At 41.0% G+C, this 25,344-nt stretch overlaps 1 protein-coding gene across 1 annotated transcript in view; it reads left to right on the top strand.

Annotated features, from left to right (window-relative positions):
- kcc (solute carrier family 12 member kcc) overlaps positions 1-25,344 on the top strand; it is a 162,716-nt gene that overhangs the window by 108,577 nt on the left and 28,795 nt on the right. The window contains exons 6-14 of the mRNA XM_037428516.2: positions 422-552; positions 2,706-2,941; positions 4,292-4,503; positions 6,525-6,680; positions 11,953-12,051; positions 16,104-16,161; positions 16,705-16,823; positions 17,688-17,862; positions 22,025-22,123. Of these exons, the coding sequence (XP_037284413.2) occupies positions 422-552; positions 2,706-2,941; positions 4,292-4,503; positions 6,525-6,680; positions 11,953-12,051; positions 16,104-16,161; positions 16,705-16,823; positions 17,688-17,862; positions 22,025-22,123 (1,285 nt within the window). The remainder of the gene's footprint in view (positions 1-421; positions 553-2,705; positions 2,942-4,291; positions 4,504-6,524; positions 6,681-11,952; positions 12,052-16,103; positions 16,162-16,704; positions 16,824-17,687; positions 17,863-22,024; positions 22,124-25,344) is intronic.

The raw sequence follows: 25,344 nt of genomic DNA, 5'->3' as shown, positions 1-25,344 counted from the left end.
TTTTCTTAAACTGTGCAGTAATTGGAACATCTTAATTATATTTAAAGTTCTTACGATATTTTTTTTTACACATTGAAGTTAATGGGCATTGAATATACCTTATTCGGATCTTACGTCTCTCTAGATAATGAACTTTGCCCAAACTATTTTATCATTCAAAAACTTTTGAAGTGTTAGCAGATACATTATACATTCTTCCAAATACTATTTTGTGTTATTTTGAGCTGTCTGGGGCATCATAATGTAATGAAACCTCCCAGATTTATAAGATTTTATATTCAAAGTGGGTGCAGTGCTTGCAAAATGAGTGTGAGCAAGCATGTATTTATTACTTTGCTTAGTTTTTTATTTGTGTGTGTGTGATTCTGGAAACTGCTTCCCATATATTCAAAATAACCTCAGTATGAATGGTTTTTCGCAGCGGGTGGTTCCTACTTTATGATCTCACGATCCCTGGGTCCAGAGTTTGGAGGCGCAGTGGGAATTCTCTTCTACCTTGCCACCACTGTGGCAGCAGCCATGTACATTACTGGCGCTGTTGAAATATTTCTGGTAAATACCTTGTACTGCTGTTTTGACTTCTATAGCTGTATATAATTGTAAGGAAGGCTTCTTAAACAAGATGTAGCCTTAGAATAAGAATCGTTTAGCTGCTGGTGCACAGTGAATACCTTCTTAGAACTTTTTCTGGGCTTGTTGTGTTCTGGCCTTCTCATGCTTAACTCCTGGCTTGTAGTGCAAGCTATCTTTTAAAAGCACATGGTTAGATGATTAAACATGATTAGATAAAGGCTTTTAATGTTCTTGCCGATGTATGGCACCAATAAAATATTCAGTTTAAGGGTTAAGTTTGTTTACATCAATTTTATTATACCTGTAATATAGGTATTGTGGTGAAGAACTATTCTGCAAGTCATCTACAGAGTTTGTGAGGGGCAAACAACTTAGTGATACTGTTGGCATCTGTAGTGTGCAGTGCTGGTACAGTTAAACCTGAATATAATGAAATTGACAAATTTCGGAAAATTCTTTGTTAAAAAGATTTCGTCATATGCAGGTTCAGCCTAGAAACTCGAAAAAAAAAATGTGCAAATTAAACAAAAAGCGCACTGAAGGGAGAGCTAACTCAGAACACTTATTTAATGGTAAAAAAACACATTATTATTGCCATAGTAAATATATGGACACTTTCGGCGGGTTTCTGCCGTCGCTACCATGTTCCGTAAGAAGTCCACACTGATAACATTCCCCCGCGCATTGTGGCATTTACGAGCGCGTGAAAGCACCCGAGCGCTGCTGAAGCAGAGATCGAATGAGCAGTCCCTTCTGTATGGTCTGGAGGGCGTATACGATAACATCTCCCTGCGTGTTAGAACTGCCATCGAATGCTCCAACAGAAAGAAAACCACCCGTATTGAATGAGCGTCAAACGTCAAGAAACGCGGTAGGAGGGGGGCGAGATTCGCTCGAGTAGCTACGGTGAACTTTGATTTGAAGGGCGCGGTCGCGATCGCTGGTGCGTGTGCTATATCTCTGAAAGAATCAGTGCCCCTTCAATGCGAAGAAACTGTGTGAAAAGAGCTCTTCTCCCTGGAGCGGTCGTATTTGCTTACACCTGGGTTTTGTAGGAGTTCCGTGATATCAGATCGAAAAGAGTTGACTGCTAGCCTTACCTCGTATAACATTACAATTTATTGCTCTCGCATTCATTGCATTTCATTCAACGCGCCGTTGTGTTGTTGCCAGAGCTTATCGCGAAGGCTACAGTCACTCGAGCTCTCGGCGCAAACGGAAACACGTGACGAGTCGACCTCCGAATATCCGTGGTTGTCACCATAGTCTCAGAAAGTTTCCATCAGCACCTAATCAGACATCCCCTCCTTACCGTTGACACGGTTGTCCGCATTTAAAAGAAAAGCCAAAGCTGAACTTCATTAAGGGCCACACCATGTGCGCGCAGTGAAACCATGCGCGCACGGCGTCGAAAACAGAGAGCGAATGACACGCAAACCGCAGAAAAATATTCTGTAAAGCACCCTTCATATCTAGTGCGGTTAGGGTAGCGTGGTCCCACATATGTGACACTAACTATAAGCATGGCACTGCCAACGCAAAAGTTTTTTTTTTTCAGGCGACTCTCAGTGCCTGGGAGTCGCCTGGGCCGCGAGCGTGCCACCGCCGCTTCACGCTTTGTCGGCAGAAGATGCATGCTCGTGCCAAAATGAGAAAATTTGGGGTGAAATTCCTAGACTATCCAAGGTGAAAATTTGTTATATCAAGACAGAGAGAGAGGGATCGATGAAATTAAAATTCTGGGAGGTTTGTCAGGTTGTCTCCTGCTGTTACCTTGTTACATAGAGGTCGCAAATACATGTGCTTCAATGGAGTAATGGCGTGGAATATAAAAACTTCGTTATATCGAGGAATTCGTTATATTGAGGTTCGTTATAAACAGATTAAATTGTATATCTTTGTTTGACTCTAGCCCATCAATGCATAAGGTGCTGCATGTAACAAAATAAAAAAGGAAAGGTCAGTAGGGCCACAAAAAAATACTGTGTGTAATATACATAACACCTTGTAACAGTTTTGTTTTTTCACTCTTGTTTTCTCAATAAACTTTCCGTTTCGATTTTTGGGCTGGGGAAGAGCACAGGTTAACGAAGTGTCATATGTGTCTCTTCTGCATTTTTTTCCCTTCACAGAATTATCTGGTGCCTGAAATGTCATTGTATGGAGACTTTCGGGAGGATCCAGAGGTTATGTACCACAACTTCCGCACCTACGGCACCATCCTGCTGGTGATGATGACATTTGTCGTGTTCATTGGCGTTGCCTTTGTCTCCAAGCTTGCACCGATCGCCCTCTTCTGTGTCTTAGTCTCCATCACTTCTGTATATGTGGGAGCCTTCGTCAACTATGCCGGAAAGCCAGGTGTTGAGTAAGTCTAAAAAAAAAAGCAGAAAATTTTGGACACTTGCACGACCTTGGAGAATCAAAAACTAAATTAGTGGAAACAGAGTTTGTGACGAAGAGGCTGAACATGTTGTTTTTTTAGCCTTGGAGTGTTTTTCTAGCAAAGGCACACACGTTGCTTCTGTGCAACATTCTTGCTACCCTTTTGTAGCTTCCTCACTGTCTCGACACTGTGGTCTGTACCACTGATGGGCCAACCTCTGTGCTGCTGAGCATGCAACCACTTGCATTTAGCTAATATGCACTATTTAAAGCAGTGAGATAGACAAAAGACATACACAAACTTGCAACAGCTGCAAGTCAGCATTTGTCCTGAATTCATATCTCTTCTATATCTTATAGTATGTGTGCTTGTCAAGCCTGTAAATGTGAACAATATCACCTGGCAACACATTACGTATTAAGGAATACTTGTGAATGATTTAGTCTAAGTGTAGAGTTTGTCCTATGTATAAGTGCAAAGTTTTGACAAAAAATGCTGCCCATTAGCTTAAAAAGAAAATCCACCTAAATTGACTCAAAAAGAGCAAAATGATCTACGACAGTACGATCAAAACTTTCTATGACACCCTCAATGCAACTACAACATTTATATTTAGCTTGTTCTTTCTACTTACTACTTTGCATATTACATTTTATATTCATTCAAACAATAAATATTTTGATACTCATCTATGATGCTCCAAAGCACTTGTAACTTTTAGATGCTTCCAGCTTGTTTCTCTCAAGGCGCACTTTATTTCTACCAAGCTGCATCTGTATATATATCAAATACATCTGAAAAAACACATTTTTGTGTCCACACTGATTTTGAAAGCAGAATAAATAGAAATTAGAACTAATAATATCAAACTATGTGCTTAATTTTTTTTTACAAGCATCTAACTTTTCCAGGCCCCTGAGATTCTGAACTTCTCCAAATTTCATTGGGCCAGCTACATTGCTTCTCTCAAAATGCATTTGGAAGCACATCTTGAAGTATACACTTTTCATCACATGTTGTCACAATAGGGGCCTTCCTGTAAAGTTATACTAAAAGGGTTCACTATGATTCTCATCAGTGTGCACAGTGTCATCATCTCAGTGCATCAATACATATTCACTTCTCATTTCATCAAATTGCCTTTCTTTGAAGGCTTTTTATTTAGGACTGTCAATGCAGGACTGTGCAGCTGTGTTTGCTAGAACATAGAATTTTTTGCTAGCTTTTTATTACATCTTTTAACTGCATCACATGGCTGTTAGTGTCATTTGTAACTCTGTCAAGGTCTTTTGCACTGCTATAAAAATATAACTATGCATTTTATAATTGCAGGATCTGTGTTCTTGGAGATCGCATTTTGAGTGGTGGAGATTACAACTGCACCAAGGATCGTAACGTTTCCAACTCTCTGTGGCACATTTTCTGCAAAGAGAATGAAAACAAAACATCACAGGACGATGACCACATTTGTTACCCTTATTTCGAGGAACACGAGGCGCACACACGAGATGCACTGCCTGGTCTGGCCAGTGGTGTCTTTTTTGGTAAGTTTGTTTTCCCTTACAATCACCGACTTTACTGATGTTTCTACCTGCTTAGCATTAGCTTTTTTTATTTCTTGTCAATATGAATGCTCCCCTGTTATTGTGCACAAGCTTCTTTTATATTTTTGTAGTGTGTTGATTTGTGTAAATTTTTTTACAATATGTAATTGCTCTTTTTTATGGTTGATAAATGCCTTGCAGATGGACACGCACTTCTATGTGCAGCCACTAGTACCTCGCATGTAAATATTATTTGATAATATTATAGTTAATATTCTGCCATTATGAATGTATGCATTCAATCATGGATTATCACCTATATAATATCACAATAATAATGAGAACTAACAGACAATAATGCCAAGAAAAGTGAAGGGGATGATGTTATTAGTGGTAAAAATTTAATTTAATTGTGAAGAAATAAAAGTGGACGGAAAGATAACTTGCCGAAGGGGATCGAACCTGCGACTTTTCAGTAACACGTTCGATGCACTACTACTGAGCTGCGGTGGCAGTCATCCACTTTATGGGCTATGATGACCATAGGATGGCTGCCGTGATAGCTCAGTTGGTAGAGCATCGCACGTGTTATTCAAAGGTCCCTGCCCGCACCACGTTATCTTTTCATCCATTTTACAACAAAGGCTGTTATCAGATCCCAACAAGAGTTGTTGGACTGTAGTTGCCTGATGTCCATAACCACTATCGCATGAACTAAGAAAATAAGTAAATAAAAAAAATCGCCAAGGACAGACTGGGACTCGAGTTCGGGTTTCCTGCATGCCAGCCCAGTATTCTACCGCTGAGCTATGGTGGTGCTTGAAACTTCATTGCAAGCTGATCCTAGGCAGGCTTCATGTCAGGAAAGGAATCGCGTTAACGTGTTTAATAAAGTGTTTTAGAGCAGCAAAGGAATAACCAGACCTCACACAATGCGAATTGCATAACGAGTCGGTCATCGAATGCTCCAACCCGTTACAATAGCATTAGGCATAATTTTTCATGGTTGTCAGCCATAGCATAAAAAAATACACTAAATTTCTTGCAATTGTGTAACGGGTACCATGCTTCCCCAACAAATTGCAAAGAATGGCATAGTGGATGCCTCCATACTACACAAAAATATTATTTATGGCGAAGTGGGTACCCTGCAAATGGCCCTGTAGCAGTTAACAAAAGAATGTATAAAAAAGGCTCTAGAAAGGCTGCTCTTCCAGCTTTCGCTGTGACAGTGCTGCACGTTTCGCGCAGGCCTCGTGGTTTTTTTTTCTTTCTTCAGATTTACATTACTTATAATACTATTAACATCCCCTATACTTTCCTTGTCATTATTGTCTGTCAATTCTCATTAATATTGTGTCTAACAGTGAAAAACGAGCCCTCAAAATTTCCAATCCTTTCTTTCTACATAAAGGCAAGCATTTCTAATATGTTCTCTAACAAGTTTATTACAAGACCTTGAGTGATAAACAAGTACTTTTGCTAAAAGAACTATGTATAGTGTTTTGCGTGTGTAATTGTAGCAACTTCACATTCAAAATACAGGACTCTTTGAATATTAGGGATCATTTAGACCACTAGAATTGCCAATAATTAAATTACTTTAGTTTTTCATGCCATGACATATCATTAATAATGGCAGATTTTGAGAATAGTGTTTCTTCATTTACTTATTTTCACCAATAATAATATAATTTATCCACAATGGCATCAGATGCTGAAATGTTGGGATGCCATAGTGAACAAGAATGAACAAAATTTATTATTTGCATTATCATTGCTGACATAGCAAGATTTGTGGCAAAACTAAGAACATACATAAAGTTATGCCTAAACCGAACACCTAGTTTTCCATAGAACAGTTTGCATATATATTCTCACCCACTTGTGCAGTGCCACTTTCAAACTCTGCATGAGCTGGTAAACTTTCCAAGACACACACAAATCATATACTATATATAACTCTTTGCTATTGTGCAAGTGGCATATCATGAATTTTTGTACAATTTTCTTTACTACAGATAACATTCCTGTCATGTTTAAAGAGAAAGGAGAAGTGATCTCATCATCGGATGAATCTTACTTCCCGTCCAAAAGCGAGTCATACATCCAGATTGTGTGTGATATTACAACTTCTTTCACTTTTCTTGTGGCTATCTTCTTCCCTTCAGTTACTGGTGAGTGACTTCTCAATTGTGTCAATCTAAAGTTTGCTTGCCCTATTCTGGTGCCTAGTGTCAACCAGTTTAGTGCGGTTCCTAGAATAGTCACTTTTGTAGCTAGGAAGTTAGGTAGAATATACTTATATTACCGGTCTTTGGCTCATAGTTGCATATTGTGCTTTTGTTTTTCAGTGTGTGTGGGCAGGGAAGATGTATATAGTACCTGTCTTGTTTTGCAGCCTAGTTTGGAGCAAGTGCAAGAGACATTGAATATAAACTGGCTTTTGACAACTAATTTCCAGACCTCTTTTTTAGCTCACCCTAGCAGCTTAGCATGTAAGATGTGCTGCCAAGCTCAAGGAGACGAGTTCAATTCCTGGCCACGGGGGCCACATTTTGAGGGGTGTGGAATGCAAAGAACCAAGTATAGGCGTTAGTTAAAAAAACCCTGGTGGCCAAACTGATTTGGAGTTCACCACTGCAGCGTGCTTCATAAGCATATTGCAGTCTTGGCACTTGAAACACCAGCTATTATTATTATGTTACGGGGATTTATTCAGGAGCACAGCGACCGGGAAGACAGCAGCAGTAGCAGGCAAAGCGTAGCCAGTGAGCGAACAGCCGAGCGAGCCAGGCGATGGCAATGCGCTTCCGCGCTTCCGCATGTATCCATCTTCTTCCTCACAATAACCCCCGGTATCGAGAGGTAGCCATCCTGGCGGTTTAGAGAGAGGTCAGAGGGTCATAATACGGCTTGAGACGGTTGAGGTGGACTGTTTCTCGCCCCCGACGACGAAGGTCGGAAGATGGCGTAACGGTTCAACCACATAATTAACAGGAGAGGTCTGTGCAACCACACGGTAGGGTCCGTGATACTTCGGAAGCAGCTTAGAAAAAAGGCCGGGAGCAGCAACTGGCGGGACCAAAAGCCACACGAGAGAGTCGACGGTGAAAAGGTCAAGAGGGATGTCGGAGTCGTGACGCTGTTTTTTGGCGACACTGTTGGTCGTAGGTGAAAGAACGGGCCAGTTGTTGGCATTTTTCGGCGTGGTGAGCCACCGCAGACACAGGCTGGTAGTTGTCAACGTCTGGATGATATGGCAGAATCGTATCAATGGTGCTAGTGGGTTCACAGCCGTATAGCAAGAAGAATGGAATGGTGAAAACACGATGGTGGCTTGAGAGGCGGTGTTGTAGGCGAATGTGACAAACAGAAGAACAAGGTCCCAATTGCAGTGGTCTGACGCAACGTACATCGACAACATGTCACCCAGAGTTCGGTTAAATCGTTCCGTTAATCCGTTTGTCTGTGGGTGATATGCGGTAGTGGCGCGGTGAATAATTCTGCATTCGGATAGGAGTGATTGCACTACGTCTGAAAGAAATACACGGCCTTGATCACTGAGCAGTTCACGAGGGGCGTCATGGCGGAGAACAAAGCTGCGTAGAATAAACGAAGAAACGTTCTTGGCTGTTGCGGTAGGTGATGCAGCGATTTCGGCATATCTTGTCAAGTGATCCACGGCAACAACAATCCAGTGGTTGCCAGCACCAGTGCATGGGAGAGGCCCGTACAAGTCAATGCCGACGCGATCAAATGGGTGGGCTGTGCAGGGAAGCGGCTGGAGAGGTGCTGTGAAAAGGTGCGAGACTGGTTTGCATCGTTGACAGGCGAGGCATGAGCGGACGTATTTACAGACGAAGCTGTACATTCTACGCCAATAATAGCGTAGGTGAAGGCGCGTGTACGCCTTGAACACGCCACCAAGGCTACATTGAGGGTCATTGTGGAAAGCGAAGCAGAGATCGCGACGAAGATGGCGGGGCACGACCAATAACCATGTGCGGCCATCGTTCTGGTAGTTACGGCGGTATAAAAGATCATTGCGGATAGCGTAATTCTGCACTTGGCGGCGTAGTGCTCGTGGAGCCGGGGTGGTCAGGGGGCTTGACAAAAAGTTTAGAATTGTGGCGACCCAAGGGTCATTTCGTCGCTCCGAGGCCATGTCTAAGATGTTGAGTGGCGAAATATCGTGATTATGACTAGATGCACTGGCGTCTGAAATGAGTGGGAAGCGTGACAGGGCGTCAGCATCAGAGTGTTGTCGGCCACAACGATATACGACACGGATGTCGTATTCCTGGTGTCGGAGGGCCCACCAAGCAAGGCGGTATGACGGGTTCTTGAGGTTTGACAACCAACACAGAGCAGGGTGGTCTGTTACGACGTCAAAAGGACGACCGTAAAAATAGGGGCGAAATTTCTGTAGAGCCCATATGATGGCCAGGCACTCTTTTTCAGTTACGGTGTAATTGGTCTCAGGTTTTGTGAGTGCACGACCGGCATATGCAACCACGTATTCGGCGTTGGCATCGTCACGTTGTGCGAGCACAGCACCAAGGCCAACACCACTAGCATCAGTGTGAATTTCTGTGCGTGCGCTCAGAGCGAAGTGACACAAAATTGGTCGAGACATAAGCAGGCGTCGAAGTGTTGTAAACACATCGTCACAAGCTTCTAACCAGGTAGATAGTTCGTTGTCGCCTTGGAGGAGTGCATTGAGAGGTGTGATGACAGTAGCGAAATTACAAACAAAGCGCCGAAAATAGGAGCATAAGCCAATGAAGGTCCGCAGTGCTTTCAGATTAGTAGGCTTCGGGAACTCGGATACGGCTCGAAGTTTAGCAGGATCAGGAAGAATGTCTTCTTTGGAGACGACGTGGCCTAATATAGTTAGTTTTCTAGCGGCAAGTAGGCACTTTTTTAAGTTAAGCTAGAGACCAGCATTTCGGACACAGATCAAAACTTGATGCAACCATTGTAGATGGGTCGGAAATCTGGCGCAAAGACGACAATGTCATCCAAATAGCAGAGGCAAGTGTGCCACTTCAAGCCGTGTAAGATGCCATTCATCATGCGTTCAAAGGTGGCGGGTGCGTTACAGAGACCGAATGGCATTACAGTGAACTCTTATAATCCATCTGATGTTACAAACGCGGTTTTCGAGCGGTCAGTCTCAGCCATGGACACTTGCCTGTAGCCAGAGTGGAGATCCAAGGAAGAAAAAAACTCCGCTCCTTGCAAGCAGTCGAGTGCGTCATCAATTCGTGGCAACAGGTACACATCCTTTCGGGTAATCTTGTTAAGTCGGCGATAATCGACGCAAAATCGTATTGTGCCATCTTTCTTCTGAACAAGGACGACGGGTGATGCTCAAGGACTGTTGGAAGTTTGATTGACACCGCGTTTAAGCATGTCTATTCACCTGGTCATTGATAAGGCGCCTCTCACTCGCCGATACTCGGTAAGGACGCTGTCGAATGGGTGCATGGCTTCCGGTGTCGATAGTATGCGAAACAGTCGTTGTGCGGCCGAGTGCCCTTGCTTGGCAGTCAAAAGAGGAAGAGAAATCATATCAAGCTAGCGAGGAAGTTGGTCTCGTTGTGTCTTCGTAAGGTTGCTTGCTATAGCTGGTGTGAAAGATCGTGGTAGTGGCCGAGAAGTTGATGTCTCGAGGGTGGCCATATCAGTGGGGTCATCCATGGTGTCGAATATCGAAGATGACGCCAGTGGCTCGGCTTTGCTGACGGTTTCCCGGCGTCGCAAAGTGATTGGCTCTGGCGATGGATTGGTGATGTACATGACAGAGGCGCCTGAATGGAACTCAAGAACGGCAAATGGCAACGGCAGTGATCGGCGGCAAACTGGAAGTGCAGACGGTCCAAAAAGCACTGAGCCGCCGTCTTCAGAGTCACAAGAGATGGAAAGAAGAACAGTAGACTGGGCAGGCACGATGGTGTCGTCACAGACTGTGATTTTGCGACATGTGTCCTTGTCATTGATGACATCTGTTGAAAATGGGAATAACTCCAGTTCAGCGAGGGCGCAATTGATGATGGCACGATGTGTAGAGAGGAAATCCCACCCTAATATGACATCGTGAGAACAAGATGGCAGCACAATGAATCCGATCACATAAAGAACATCCTGTATGACGACACGGGCTGTGCAGGCACCGGATGGCTCGATGTGCTGCGCGTTGGCTGTACGAAGGAATAGTCCAGAAACAGGCGTCGTGACTTTTTCGATATGGCGGCAAATGCGGGCATCAATCGTTGAAAGGGCAGTGCCGGTGTCAACAAGGGCTAGCGTCCATGTTCCTTCTATAGCGCCATCAATAACGTTTCGGGGAGAAATTTGAGGCTTTATGCATTTCGCCGGAAACACAGTTCTCGCCTCTTGAACTGTGCTACTTAGTTTTCCTGGCGCACAGAGCTCCACCGTCGGTGCATGGTGGAAAGGGAGCGGCGGCGAGGAGGTGAGATGCGAGAGAAGGGTGGGGTCCGGGAGGTAGGACCAGATTCGTAGTCATCTGAATAACTGTGGCACGGTTGTCGTGGCGCATATGTGACCCTTGGTGGACGCACACTGTTGGAGATAGGTGGTGCACGAAATCGACAGTAACGGGCCACATGTCCAACAAGGCCGCAATGAAAACAAATGGCAAATGGGGCAACTGTCTTGCGTGCGCCAAGGGTCGTCGGCTCGTGCGTACTGTACGACTGGGCGGGCGGGCGTCGATACTGGCGGGCGAATAGGCGGACTACGAGGGCTGTAACTTAGTATTACAGGCCTGGAAGTGACTGCGACGTACGTCAGGGGAGCAGCAGTCAGAGCCTGATGGAGCAAAGGCGAGACCTCTTCGGCGACCTGGTCCCTGATGATGTTTTCGAGAAGGGGCGCCAACAAGGAATTTGACTGGTCATGAACAAGCGGTATCAGCGAAAGCTGGCGAGCGACTTCTTCACAAACGAAATCCTTAATTTGTTGCAGCAGAGATTAGTTGTCAGGAGCAACAGCCAATCCCGACATTGAAGTCACTTGTGAATGAGAGGTGCACAGTGACCGGGAAGATAGCAGCAGCAGGCAAAGCGTAGCCAGTGAGTGAACAGCCGAGAGAGCCAGGCGATGGCAATGCGCTTCTACATGTGTCCATCTTTTTCCTCACAATTAATATTATTATCATTATTATTATGCTTTTGTTACAACACACGCTTCAAATTTTATTCAAGTGCATTTGTATGTTATCTCAGCAATAAATGTATCACAGTGAAAAGTTCAATGGCTTATTACTTTTGTTTGAAATTGAATGAAGTGTTTACCTTTTATGTGACATTGTTTTTAAAGTTCATGAGTATTGCTTTCTTTATTAGCTGCAATGTCATAATGAGATTGTATGTGAGTCACACTTATAATCTAGGTACTTGTCTTTTCATTCCTGTAAAGGCATTATGGCTGGTTCAAATCGTTCTGGGGACTTGGCTGATGCTCAAAAATCGATCCCAGTTGGAACCCTGGCTGCACAAATGACTACTTCAATTGTCTGTATCCTTTCACTTTAGTGTTTCCATAGTTTGCAAAGTTTATTGATTATACATTGCAATTCTAAAAGGCTGACATCATCCTTAACATAAGCAAAAGCTTATATTAAGTCACTTTCGCGTTTTCACTGTAAGTGCCATATTTCTCCCATTAAATCATATGAATGATCCCCATAGAGAAAATTGAATGAAACAGTCCAAATTCAGTGCCTATATATATTATTATATCATAACAATGCATTCCAGTGAGCACTCCTATGTTGTTCTGGCAAATGCATATTCTGCCCTTCATACCTGCTGTTGGTTAATTTTGTACACTATTATGTCTGGAAAGCCCACACAGGCCAGCTGCATGCTACAGTTATCACAGTATGTTCTATGCTTGTGGACTCCGAATGGCACACGACAGTATGATGTAACATTTCAACATGTCAACACTAATATGAAAATTTTAGAGTCAAGTTTTGTAGCCCATGACTGAAGTGTGGAGTTAGGTGAGTTTCCATGTCGGTTTTCTTCCATTTAAAAAGAGTGTGTGAGCATGTATAGAAGAACATGGAGTGTTAAGACACTGGATTACTTTACCCATGTTCTATTATCCAGTATAACTGGATAGTGAAGTGACCATTGCTGTTTTTTGTGCTTTGGGTCACAAAACATCGAATCCTCTTACAACATGAAGGCAACAGTTCTTGCAACAGTTCACTGGAGCCATCAGTTGAACTCCCATACCAATATTATAGAGAGCCTAGATTCCACCCCGGCTGTCGCACCTCCACATATTCATTTCTTAAATTTTGAGCATTGGTTTTTGTCGGATACATTGTCTATCAAAGACAAAGGAGGTGCATTGTGTTAGAGCGCACGCTGTATACGTCAGACCAGGCCAAGAAGGGGGAAGGAACTGCTCCTTATTCAAAGAGAATGTGTAACAATGGGTTACAGGAAATGCCTGTCATGCAATCCTCTGTGGCACATCACTGGAAATCGAAATAGATCAGGAGTCGACATGACTCCAAGATTCGCAACATGGAATGGACAACACCACAGTTTCCATCACTTTATGCTTGCCATATTTGGGTTAGATGATAATGGAATGAGTTAATACATGCAGGAAATGTATGTGACTACAAAGGAAATAAGGAAAGCAGACTTTATCCTGCAGAAACCTCTGAGTGTACTGAAGCATGCTTTTAGCATACATTTTTGTGGTAGGGACATACCGCAACACCATGCACCTGACACCGGCACCTGAATTGCATCTACACATCTAAATTTGTATCACATGCCAGAGTGCCTGCTTGAGTATCATTGCTTTTTGATTTCTTCTTTGTACTCCTGTGGAAACTTTGCTGGTTACAATAGTTTTGTGCTATAATAATTACTTTTTCGTCAGTTTTAGATTTTACATGCCGTATGACAATATCAGCTGCTTCTTCATGCCGATTTGGACCAATTTCACTCTATGCGCATATGCAGATATAGAAATTGCAGTAACTTCTGCATAATGAGCAGCCGATTATCAAACCTAGGTAACAAATTTTAAAATGTGCATGTATACATGTGCAAAATAATAAGCTCTATATACCGTGAAATATCGATACAACGAATCTCGAGGAACCACAAAAAATTATTCTTCATTTCCAAAAGTCGTTGTTGTGAAAGTATTAAACATTTGCACAAAAATATGCGTTGTGCTCCGATAAGAGCGAAAAAACTAACACGAGATATTGCAGTACCAGTGTACGTTTATTTGAGCAAGAACGCGATCTATCCTGATGTGGGCAGCTTGACGACTAAAAGACAAACTCATAAGCGTGTGCATCTATCTTATGCACTGCGAAGCAAAATACGATTCTTCACGCTGGTTCGCATGCGCTGTTTCAAAGTCGTCCTCACTCTCATCGCAGTTTTTTTATCAGGACCAATGATGTGGATCTTATCGGTCGTCAGCTGGGCACATGCATACTTCATTGTTGCACTGTGCGTAGTTTTCGAGCGAAGCATGCCCGGGTAATCATTAACGGCTTCATCTCATATGTCACTCGCATCGCATTTTTCACTGTCATAGTATTCCTTTCGTGCTGCTTCTGGAGCTCATCTTGAACATTTATTCACAAACCAAAAGGCTAAAAAATAGCCGTGTAACAAGCATGCAGGTGCCATTGTAAAGCTGCCCGACTAAACCAAAGGCAACGGGCAAAGCCGGACGGGAAAACATGCAGAAAAAACAAGTCCTAGCTGGCACATTGCGGGAAAAGTGTGGAGGCTATAGCCAACTAGAATATACTTTAGTGGCACAACCGGCAGGCCACGGCTACCATAGAGTTTCATACAATAATTATTCCATGATTAATTTTGAAAGTTCACCTCGGCATGGTTTACCACTAAGGGGTCAAGCTTGAGCACTTTTACAGATGAATGTGCCAACTGTGCCATTTGAACCAATTGGTATACAGCCAATTGGCTCAATTGGTTATGTACTGGCCACACCATTTGACCCAATTAGAATTCAGCCAAGTGGTCCCATAGAAATACACTCAACTGGCTCAATTGGTTTTACGCTGCTGCATCATTTGACCCAATAGGCATATATCCAATTGGCTCAATTGGTCCAAATGGCCCAATGGTCTGCTAATTCACAATGGGAACCAATTAAAACCAAGTGGAAATTGTGCTATTGGTTCCTATTATTTTTTAGAACTGGGATCAGCACACACCTTTATTAACCTGCATAAGAAATGTATTGTGGTGCATAGCTATGCGCCATTGCAGTCATGCCAGTGCTTAAAAACAGATGGCAAAGCTTGGTGTAGTTTTGTTTTTGTCATCACAGACACCAAAAGACACCAAAATAAAAAAAAGAATGAAACTACAAAGTGAGATGAAGAGTGGTCTTGTTGTTGTTTTGTACTGTGTAATATATCTGCATTATTGCATTTCATGTTTGTTTTCAGTAGCAACGAAGGATGCCTTTTTTGCACTGCTGATGAAAAAAAACTATTTTTAAGATTTGACAAACGTTATTGCTAACTGTAGCCTTACCGACATCAACACTCTTTCACAGCAAGTTCACTTACTGATATTGAAATTCCAAGGTATTATTATTAACTCTTTGAGGCTGCCTAAATAATGTCTGACCAGTTTACTCTTGCATAGACTAGCTCTTGCTGCTACATTCTAAATGAAGGATCTAACACAAGCTAAAAATGCACCAGCCTTGACTGGTTAAAATTCAGGATGAGAATACTAGTAAACACCATCTAGAAGGCTTGCAGCAAATATATTTTTATTTGATGCTGCAGTCACAACTGTTGAACAATGGTAGGCAACATTTATGAACACACAGAAAATTAGCCTCCTGAATAATGGGATAAAATCACTGTACATGTTCTCTCTGTATCAGTCTCATGTAGTAAAACTTTTAATGCAGAGTTCAAGCAATACCAGACTTGTCATCTTGCAGATGGTTTTGAATGATTGAGGTGTTAATTGCATGCATTGACTATTCATAAGTTTGGTTAATTCTGAAGTACCAGCTTATTTCAAATGAAAGGGAAAATCTCAATCCATTTATAGCAATAAATTGAACATGAGGGCCAAGCTTGCATATAACCTGTCAATATTCTCAGTTTTCTGTGCACTACTACTGCGACTGCCTCGTGGTGAAAGTTGTGGAAACAAGGAGCTTATTTACCCTTAGCATCTCCCATAAATTTACACCCTGTTATTTTAATAAGGAATATCTTAAATGGCAGCTTGCCACATTTCACACAGCTTGTCTTGAGGTAAGCCCGAGTTCTGTCACACTTGCTTCTAATTAGGCCATGCATGTTGGATAAAGGGCACTTGACAGAATTTTTTTAGTCTGGTTTGTTACAAAATTTATTGGTGAAAGGGTGTAAAAAGCCCATAGAAGCATAAGAGCAAAAGAGACAATGTAACCAGCCACAACAAGCTGGTATACAGATGGTGCATTTGCATGCGAGCCAATGTGCCTTGATAAATAACAGGTCACAATTAAGAAGCTTGTTTTCCTTGACGATACGTGTGCAGACATTTCTGGGGTGTTTCTTTTTGGTGCAGCATTTGACAACCTTTTCCTGAGAGACAAGTAAGTTCAGCATTACCTTCATAGCACTTCATTCTTTCTATTTTGTGTCTCACAAATTTCTTAATTTTTCTGTCAGTCACAATGAAAGCCAAAACAGTACTATATGCTTAGTATATAACAATCTCCGCTTCTACTTTTTTATACACTGTGTTTGTTTTTTTCTAGCTATGCTTTGGAAAATAGGTTTCATTAAACATTACAGTTCAATATGTATCTTTCTTAGATTCTTTGAAAATCTCAACATTATCAACAGTTCTGCCTCCCTCTTATTTTGTATTGGGTGCAATTTCGTTCATCCTTTCTTGTAAAACAAGTTGTGTTGTTTAATATGACACAAAATGTTGCTTTTTTATGTTGCAATCAAAGCCAGCAGTGTTTATCAGGGCAATATAAAGCCTGGAAACTCCGATGCTGTATGCTATTGTTGTGTTTGGTATGCCAATCTAGTTAAAAAGCTTTAATATAGGTGCACTCATGTTTTCAAGGAATTTTACTTGCCTTGTTTTCAAAGAAGTCTGTGTAGCATACACCTTGTGCTTGCAGGTTTGGAGAGAGCATAGGAGGTGGCTTAGGAGTAGCCCAGCTGGCCTGGCCTCATCCACTGCTGGTGGTGTTGGGATCACTGCTGTCTACGATTGGAGCTGGACTGCAGTCTCTTACTGGTATGCACACAGCCTTCTCACAACAGATGGAAAATCTAATGTTAGATCAAGAAGGTTATAGAATACAGTTCAGTTCACCTGTTCTGTAATAGAGATATCTGGGCTCGGAAAAAGATAAAAAAGTTCCACAGAAACGTTAATGGAGTGTCTGAGGCATAAGCATTTGGCCACTTTCTCATATTCCTTTATTTTGCCTCTTGCCATTTGCTCATTGATGATGCCGCTGTTGTGTTTTATCATTCCTGACTTCATTTTTTTGCTAAAGCAGTGTTATGTATGCATAGAGATGAGGAAGTGGCCAACTGCTCATGCATACTCCTCTGTGCCTCCATATCCTTTTTTCGTTGTAGTTCTGTTATCGAACCTTATGCAGCTTTTGCGTATGTATACTTCACCTGTTAACGAAGCATGTTGAGGTTACTTGCTTCCTAGGATCAGTTAGGATCTATTATGAATATAATTGATTGATTGATATGTGGGGTTTCACCTCCCAAAACCACCATATGATTATAAGAGAGGCCGTAGTAGAAGGCTCTGGAAATTTCGACCATCTGGGGTTCTTTAACGTGCACCCAGATCTGAGCACATGGGCCTACAACATTTCCGCCTCCATCAGAAATACAGCCGCCGCAGCCGGGATTCGAACCCGCGACCTGCGGGTCAGCAGCCGAGATTATGAACATAATTCTTCTGGATTTTGTATGACAGGGCACAGTGTTACTACAGTCACTGTTTTGCACCTTGTAATTTGTTAATACTTTTTATTTGTACCCTACTTGCTACAGTGTATAAACATAGACTTGTGCTTTTGTAAAAAATGTGAGAGGGAATCTACAATGCATTCATTACTATTTGTTGACACAGGTGCACCACGTCTGCTTCAAGCCATTGCCAAAGATGGTGTTATTCCTGTACTCAATGTCTTTGCGGTCAGCTCCTCGAGGGGCGAGCCAGTGCGAGCCTTGCTTCTCACTGCGTTCATCTCGGAGCTGGGCATCCTCATTGGCAACCTTGATCACATTGCCCCCATCCTCACTATGTAAGCTACTAAGATAGAAGAAAAACTGCTATTCATAGACAGTTTCAAATGAACAGGCTATATAGTCTCACTGGTTTAGAGCATTTTAATCGAGCAGGTACATTTCGTTTGATCATTTATTAGAATAGTTTATTTTACTTTTTGCATTCAATTAATTTCTTCTGGCATGTTTTGTGTGTGTTTTTTTCTAGAGTCAACAGGAGGAGTATAAAAACTTGTGGTGTTTGACATTAAGTCTGCATATTGTGCTTACTTTTTAGGGACACCTAGTGTAGAGTTCAGGAATAATTTTTGCCTCGTATAGTTCATTAATGTGTGCCTAAATTAAATTATATGAGCAATTTCGCATTTCACCCCCATCAGCATACAACTGCCATGGCCAGGAGTTGAATGCTCATTTTGTACTGAACCACAGAGCCTCTGAGCACTCAGTGTCGCTGCTGAGTGACTTCACTGTGTAAAGGTGGGAGCTTAGGAGTACTCGAAGTTCTTTGAATAAAATATTTCTTGATTTATCTTTTTCAAAACACTGTGAAAGGAATGAAAAGTGACAGACTGAAGGATACAGGACAGATGCTGACTGTCAACTGTGCCATGTGCTTCTCTACATTTTCTTTTATTTCTCTTGCCTTTTTAAATTAAGAAAACTAATGCAAGTCTCTGCTTTGCTACTAATATTTCTGAGCATTTTATTCAAGTTTGGTTGAATAATTGAAGTTTCACAGCTTTACGTAATTTCTTGTAGCTGAGAGTGCTAATTAGCAGATTTATTGAGCCATGCAATCTCATTTATGTGTCAATAACTAGTCCGTTGTTTCCAACTATTGCCAATACAGCCGTAAATATTTCCACCCTCTCTTTTTGAGTCAAGAGTATTCTGGGTACACGATTTTATAGTAGATGAAACTTGTTGTTCTTTTATTTCCCATAGATACCTGTTGTGAGCTAATACATTTCAATTTTTTGTGTTTGTGCATCAAACTTTACCCTTATTAACACTAGATGTATGCCTATTTTGTGAATATAAGCTTCAAGTTACATGTACGACTATATTTTGTAGGGGGCAGCATGTCCTTGTAAATATCACAGACCTGTTCTCACATAATTTCATTACCTTCCGGTCACGATGACATTCCCTGTATTGTTTGCTTTTATAAACTCCTAACACTAGCACCCATTCATTGTGTGCTATAGCTCCACCTTTATTTCTCTACTATTCAGAATGACAGGAAATTCATCATCATGGTCAATTATTCTACCGCTTAAGACCCTTTTTAGGGTATTATATAAAAGGGGGGGTACAAAAACATCAATAACAGCATGGTCATTATTATGCAATGCTAGAAAAAAAGGAAAATGCTTGCAAAAATACAAAATACATGATTTACTGTCAAAAGCAAAGCAAGGACAGTGCAATAGGCAGAACAAATGGTATAAATCTCATTAAAAGAAGAATAGTTCATGAAATAACATTGTGATGTTGGCAGATTATGTGCTGAAAAAACATGAAAGTATATGCCTAAATTTATTGGAATCTTGCTCATTTACTATTTGTTCGGGCAAATAGTAAATAGCTCAATAGCAGTTGGTAGGAAGAATTTGTTGAATGCTAAAATGTTACCATGTAAGCGTTGAACACTGAGGTTATTAAACAGTGTGATGTGTGGTTGGGCGAAAGAATAATAGTGTCTCTGAGGTGAGTGAATTTATAATACAGTTTGTAAAAAAGGCAAAGTTGTGAAATCTTATGGCGAATAGATATACTAGGTATCCTGAGGGAAAATTTGATATTTGAGGAAGTATCACTTCCTGAGGGAAGTGATACTAGTGTGCTAGTCATAGTTTGAAGTAATAAAATGTAATCTGTAATAAACTGAGGTATACTCAAGTTTTGTCCAAATGAATGTTTTATAAGCAAGATTGCAGGCAGGAATTGAGGATAGAAAGAGGGATCGCTTGATTAGGCCAAGCGATTTGGAGCAGTCTTTTATAATGTTTGTTACGTGTGAAGTCCGTGAGAGTTAATCGGTGATTTTAACTTCATGGTAATAGTAACAGTCTACTTGGCTGAGCACTGAAGCTTTGAGAGTACTTTCTACTTGGCATCAAATTTCATAATAATAGTATTTCTTATTTAACATGTGCGCTTAGGTTAACATGAAAGTTCCTATAGATATCTACATCACTTTTATGCTAGTGCTTAGCATTCTGGAACGCCAGCGGCCGAAAGCGGCGCTCCCACGGGTTTGACGCGAGTAGGTTGCTGCTTTAGGATGTCCGAACATGCTAGTGTCTCGCTTTAATTCTCCTACATATTCTCCCTTTATGCCGGATCGTCAATAAAGTTGTTGCACTCACTCACACATGCTAGTGAGTCATGCTAACAGTTAAATATTTAATAGGGGTGTGTGAATATTCAAAATTTCGAATGTTTTTAGAATAATGTTTGCTATTTAATTTGATTTGCACTGGAATTTTGGATATTCGAACTTCCCAAAGTCAAATGCAGTCAACATTCAAATAAAGGTGGCCCCTTCAGATTTTTAATACGCTTCCTCTCATTACAGTTTAGTACTGCGGCAAAGCTGCTCTTAAGTTCTACTATGGTCGCAAATATATTGACTCGAAAAATCGCTGGTACCAACAAGGAGATAATAAATGTGGCAGAGGTTCAGGCTCAAATAATGCCATTTTGAACCTGAAACTTGGGCAGGAAGTCCGAAAAGTGGAACGTAGAAGACTTTTAGTGTTCAAAATTTCATACGTTTTTATTAGGTTTGTGCGAGTATTTAAATGCTTTGAATATTCGAACGAATATTACTGTAGTTGAATTCGCTTCGATTCGAAGTTAAATTGTTGAAAAGTTTGAAGTATTCGAAATGAACAAATAGGTGTATATTGATTTGCATGTTATCTTTGTAAAAGTGGTTTCACTTCAGTGGAGGAGTGCTAAATTGTGAAAACATCTATTTAGAAAAAATTTGCACTGCCACGAAGCTTCACTTCAAGGTTAAATAAACATATTAGCCTCACATAAATTTATTATTATTTTTTTAAGTTTAAAGCTTGTTATACCGATTATATGCTGTAAATATAGTAAATAATAAACATTAAAGTGTAACATATTTTACAGGTTATAACGTGCATTCTACCGAAAGTCAAATCCTGCAAATATTCAAAATGTGTCCACTTTGGTTGAAGCAAAATGAATGGTTTTTGCACACGCCTTGTTTCAATATTTAAAAACTACAGTGCAGATCAGTTGGGTCAAGACAATTGTGCCCATTTTTCTTTATAGTATGTGATATAAACTATTCAAATTTGTGTCAAAATTATTCAACCAAAATCACTATTTGCTTTCAATGTATTTCTAACCTAAAATTCACTATTCTTACAAGCTTAGTTCTTATATATTGACAACTGCGGACTCGAATATAGCACATTCTTGTCCACCACATTAGTTGGGCATCCACAAAAGTTGAAAGAGAAGAAGATTGAGGCTGAAGAAATAGCGTTTTTGCCTTTCACATGTAAAGTGTTGTTTGCAACAGTTTGGTTGTACCAAACCATGAACATAAATACAATTTGGCCTCCGCATTACTTTATTCTTGATAACACAACTATGAAACACCACCGCGCCAGCACCTTATCAACCTAGCCAAGAGAAACACTTCCATGTTGCTATCTTAGAAAAATATACAATTTGGCCTCCACATTACCCTATTCTTGATAACACAACTATGAAACACCACCCTGCCAGCACCTTATGAACCTAGCCAAGAGAAACTCTTTCATGTTACTATCTTACAAGAATATGCTTAGGAATCCTCTCTGAAGTTTTTTCCTACAATTTCACTTTAAAGTATTCAAAAACATTCTATAAATATTCAGAAATATTCGAAAAAATATCCAATTCATTTTTCACTCACACTTCAATATTCAAATGCACTTCACATCCCAAATTTTGCTATTCACACAGTTCTAATATTTAAATTTTACTGCCATGCATTGCAATAGCTTGTGAGTTAGAGTAAATTTGAAAAGTTTGTTCATTAATTGTTTTTGACAGGCTAATAAAGCCTACCTGGTGATAGTGATAGCATCACAATAAAGCATTGTCATGCATGAGAAGCTGTCTCTACAGATTCCTTTTTTTTTTCAGGTTCTTCCTGATGTGTTACATGTTTGTAAACTTGGCCTGCACTCTGCAGAGTCTTCTCAAGACACCGAATTGGAGGCCACGTTTTAAGTACTACCACTGGTAAGTACCAACAGAGGTAATGTGATCATAGGGGTACCCTGGCATGTCATTGCTTTTTACCTACCATTTTATAAAAACACATATTGTGCCTGATGCTCTCATTAAAATGAACATTAAGTAATCATAACATTGGGCAATCCGTTATATTGGCTATTCAACTGAACTAAGTTCATTGAATTTGTGTAAACACGAAGTTTGTGACACTGTTCAACTTGCTAGACAAAGCAGTTGTATGGGTGCCCCGCGTTACCACATGAAATCGCTTTTTAAGAAACTTCTGTAATAGAAGTGATGCCAGTGAAGGAGCGCTTTATAATAAGAAATTTTGGCTCACCTACGCTATTGTGGAATTGTACCTCTGACTTGTTGGCTGTAGAGCACAGAATCCTGATTTTTTGAACGTTATATGCCATGAACACATTCAAGCTCTTCGAAATAAACTCATACATGCTCTCCCTCTGCCCCATTATGCTCTCCATGAGGTTGCCGCTGCCACCTAGGAGTATTCCAGTGAAGTTTTATGGTGTTTTATTTTAACAGCGGTATTGCTTAAGCTGAGCATTGCTCTGTCGCAGGTGAACAGAAATGTCCTCTTCATCTTCTGCTTTGCTCCCTGAACACATGCGGTAATGAATCCAGTGTCCCACTCTGGGTTAGTTAACTCTTATGGATATAACTCTTATGGATGAGAGATTGAGTGCAGAGTGAGAGAAAAAAAGAAAGAGAAAAGTTCTTGATGCAAAATTTTCTTGGCTAGGTTGTATCTAAACTCGCTTATCCACGATCTGAAGGCGAGTGTCATAACCACTCTGCTATTCAGGCATGCTAGCAGAGCATAGCATAGCCTTGTATAGTATAGTAGAGCAAAGGGGTGGGCAAGGGAAGTGTTGAAGGGGGAAATGAGGATGGGAGAGAGTAAAGCATAGTATAGAAAGAATGAGAAATAAATAGACTGAAATAACGGCTGGAAGACAGAACTAAAGTAAGAGAGAGAGAACAGATGGAAAGGAAGAGGAAACAAGTGATAAATTGAAAGAAAGATAAAAATGCCGATAAAGATAGAAAGAAATAGGAACAGGCAAATAGAAGTAAACAGAGACCAGAAAAGTATAGTAAACATAGAGAAAAGAAAGAAAAGGAAACAAAGAGAAAACAAAAAAGAAACAAAGAAGGCTGTCCAGCTCCACACTTCAGGCTTGGCAGCGTTAGTGTGAAGCTGCCTTAATTTTTTAACAGAGCAGCTGTTTAGGCTCTGAGAAAGTGTGTTAGTTGTGAACAAAATGTACCATGAACTGGCACGCACTCTCTTCATTCTCTTCATCTTCTTCACTCATAGAAAATATGTGTTCATTTCTCCAAAATGGGATGCAATAACTCTGGTGATCAAAAAATGAGTACAGAGAGAGAAAGAAATTCAGACAAAGAAAGGGAAAATGGACAGAAAAAGATACGAAGATAAAGGAAGAAAGGAACAGAAAGAGATAAAAAGAAACAATTAATAAACAGATTAAAAAACAGTAAGACAGAAAAAAAAATTAGGAAAGAGAGAGAGAAAGAAAGGGACAAAAGAGAATGAAGGAGAGAAATAGAAACACATAACTAGAGACAGAAGGAAATAGACGGACAAAAACAGAGAAACAATGAGAAACTAAGAAGGCTATCAAGCTTGGCACCACTTGTGCGAAGCTGCCTTAACTTATTTCATATTGGTATTAGCAAATAATGTCTCATCACCTTCAGTGTGCAGTTTGAACATGTAGCAGGATATAGTAGACGTCTGATTTCTCAGACGCCTAAAATTCCAGACATCCCTGATTTTCCGGACTCATCAGTGGCACCATCAAGTTACCCATAGAGTCAATGTAAAATCCAAAACTCCAGACATTTGTAGCTTTTTCCATCCAATTTTTTGGAAATTTTACCGCTAACCAATTAAGAATACTGCATTAAGCACTACAGAAAGAAAACAACCTCGATGGTCGAATCTTGCAAATGTGGCTGCGTTGGAAGCACAATGCTTTCATGCATCCAAGGCACACACTTCAAACAGTGCTTCCTGCACACGTGAAACACAGCATGTCACAGCATACTAGGCTGCCAAAGTCACTAGAAATGCTGGACCAAATGCTTGCATAGATGCTGTAGGGGGTGTCAACATTGTATCGTCTTCATCAAAGGCTTCCATGCCAGCCGAATAGCATTACACACTGTGTGAATTGCATTCTTTAACGTCCTACTGAGCTGAAACTACAGTAAACGTCTTTATAAGAGACAATAATGTAATTAACACTTGGGTGGTATAAAAGACACCAGTGTGCTTGTGCTGAAATAGGGGGTGAACTGATGACGAAGACATGGCACCCTACTACATGACACCTTTATTAGGGACAAGAAGTGCTCCCCAGTACGTGTCTATATAAGGAGGTTCAACTGTACTTAGTCGAGACATTCCAATTTTTTATCATGAATGGTTGTTATATTAAAAAGTGATTAACCTTCATTTCATTATTAATGTGATGAACAGACCTACCCACTTGCTATATTGACTCGTTCAGAGAGAGAGACTCGTTCAGAGAGAGGGAAAGGCAGTGAGGTTAACCAGAAATTGAAGCATCCGGTTTGCTACCGTGCACTAAGAGAAGGAAGAATGGGGAAGAAAGATGGGAAAGAAAACAAAGAGTGAAATAGATGCGCGAAAAAAAAAAATGCGAGCTGGGGTGCCATAGTCTATACAATAGGCCACTACCACGCGAAAAGTTCAATAAGGCCTTCACTGATTTTCTGTGCGAAGACAGATCATGTCGCCTTTAAGCACTGATTGTTCTGGCAAAGGTCTGTCATCAAGGCGAGCTAACGCAGCAGCTAACTGCCGTCTTTGCACTCTGTAACAAGGGCAGTGACAAAGTACGTGCTCTATCGTTTAATCGCTGCCGCAATGATCGCAAGCAGCACTGTCTTCACTGCCGATTCGGAAGGCAAAAACTATGGTGAAAGCGACACCGAGCCACAGTCGGCAAAGCACCGTTGTCTCAAGCCGAGAGAGTCTGGACGGGGGCCGAAATCGACGAAACGTCTCCATCCTATGCAGTCACGTGTGCCGTAAGCACTCAGTGTTCCACGGGGATTTTACTTCTTCATTAGCGATTTTTTAAATTTTAATTGCAGCATCAGTCCTTGAAAATGGAATAGATTCTTTTTCACCATCTTTGTGTGCTGATCGA

The sequence above is a fragment of the Rhipicephalus microplus genome, chromosome X, assembly GCF_043290135.1.
Source record: "Rhipicephalus microplus isolate Deutch F79 chromosome X, USDA_Rmic, whole genome shotgun sequence".
NCBI lineage: Eukaryota > Metazoa > Arthropoda > Arachnida > Ixodida > Ixodidae > Rhipicephalus > Rhipicephalus microplus.
Note: the sequence above shows the minus strand (reverse complement) of the source record. Positions and strands in the feature narration are given on the sequence as shown.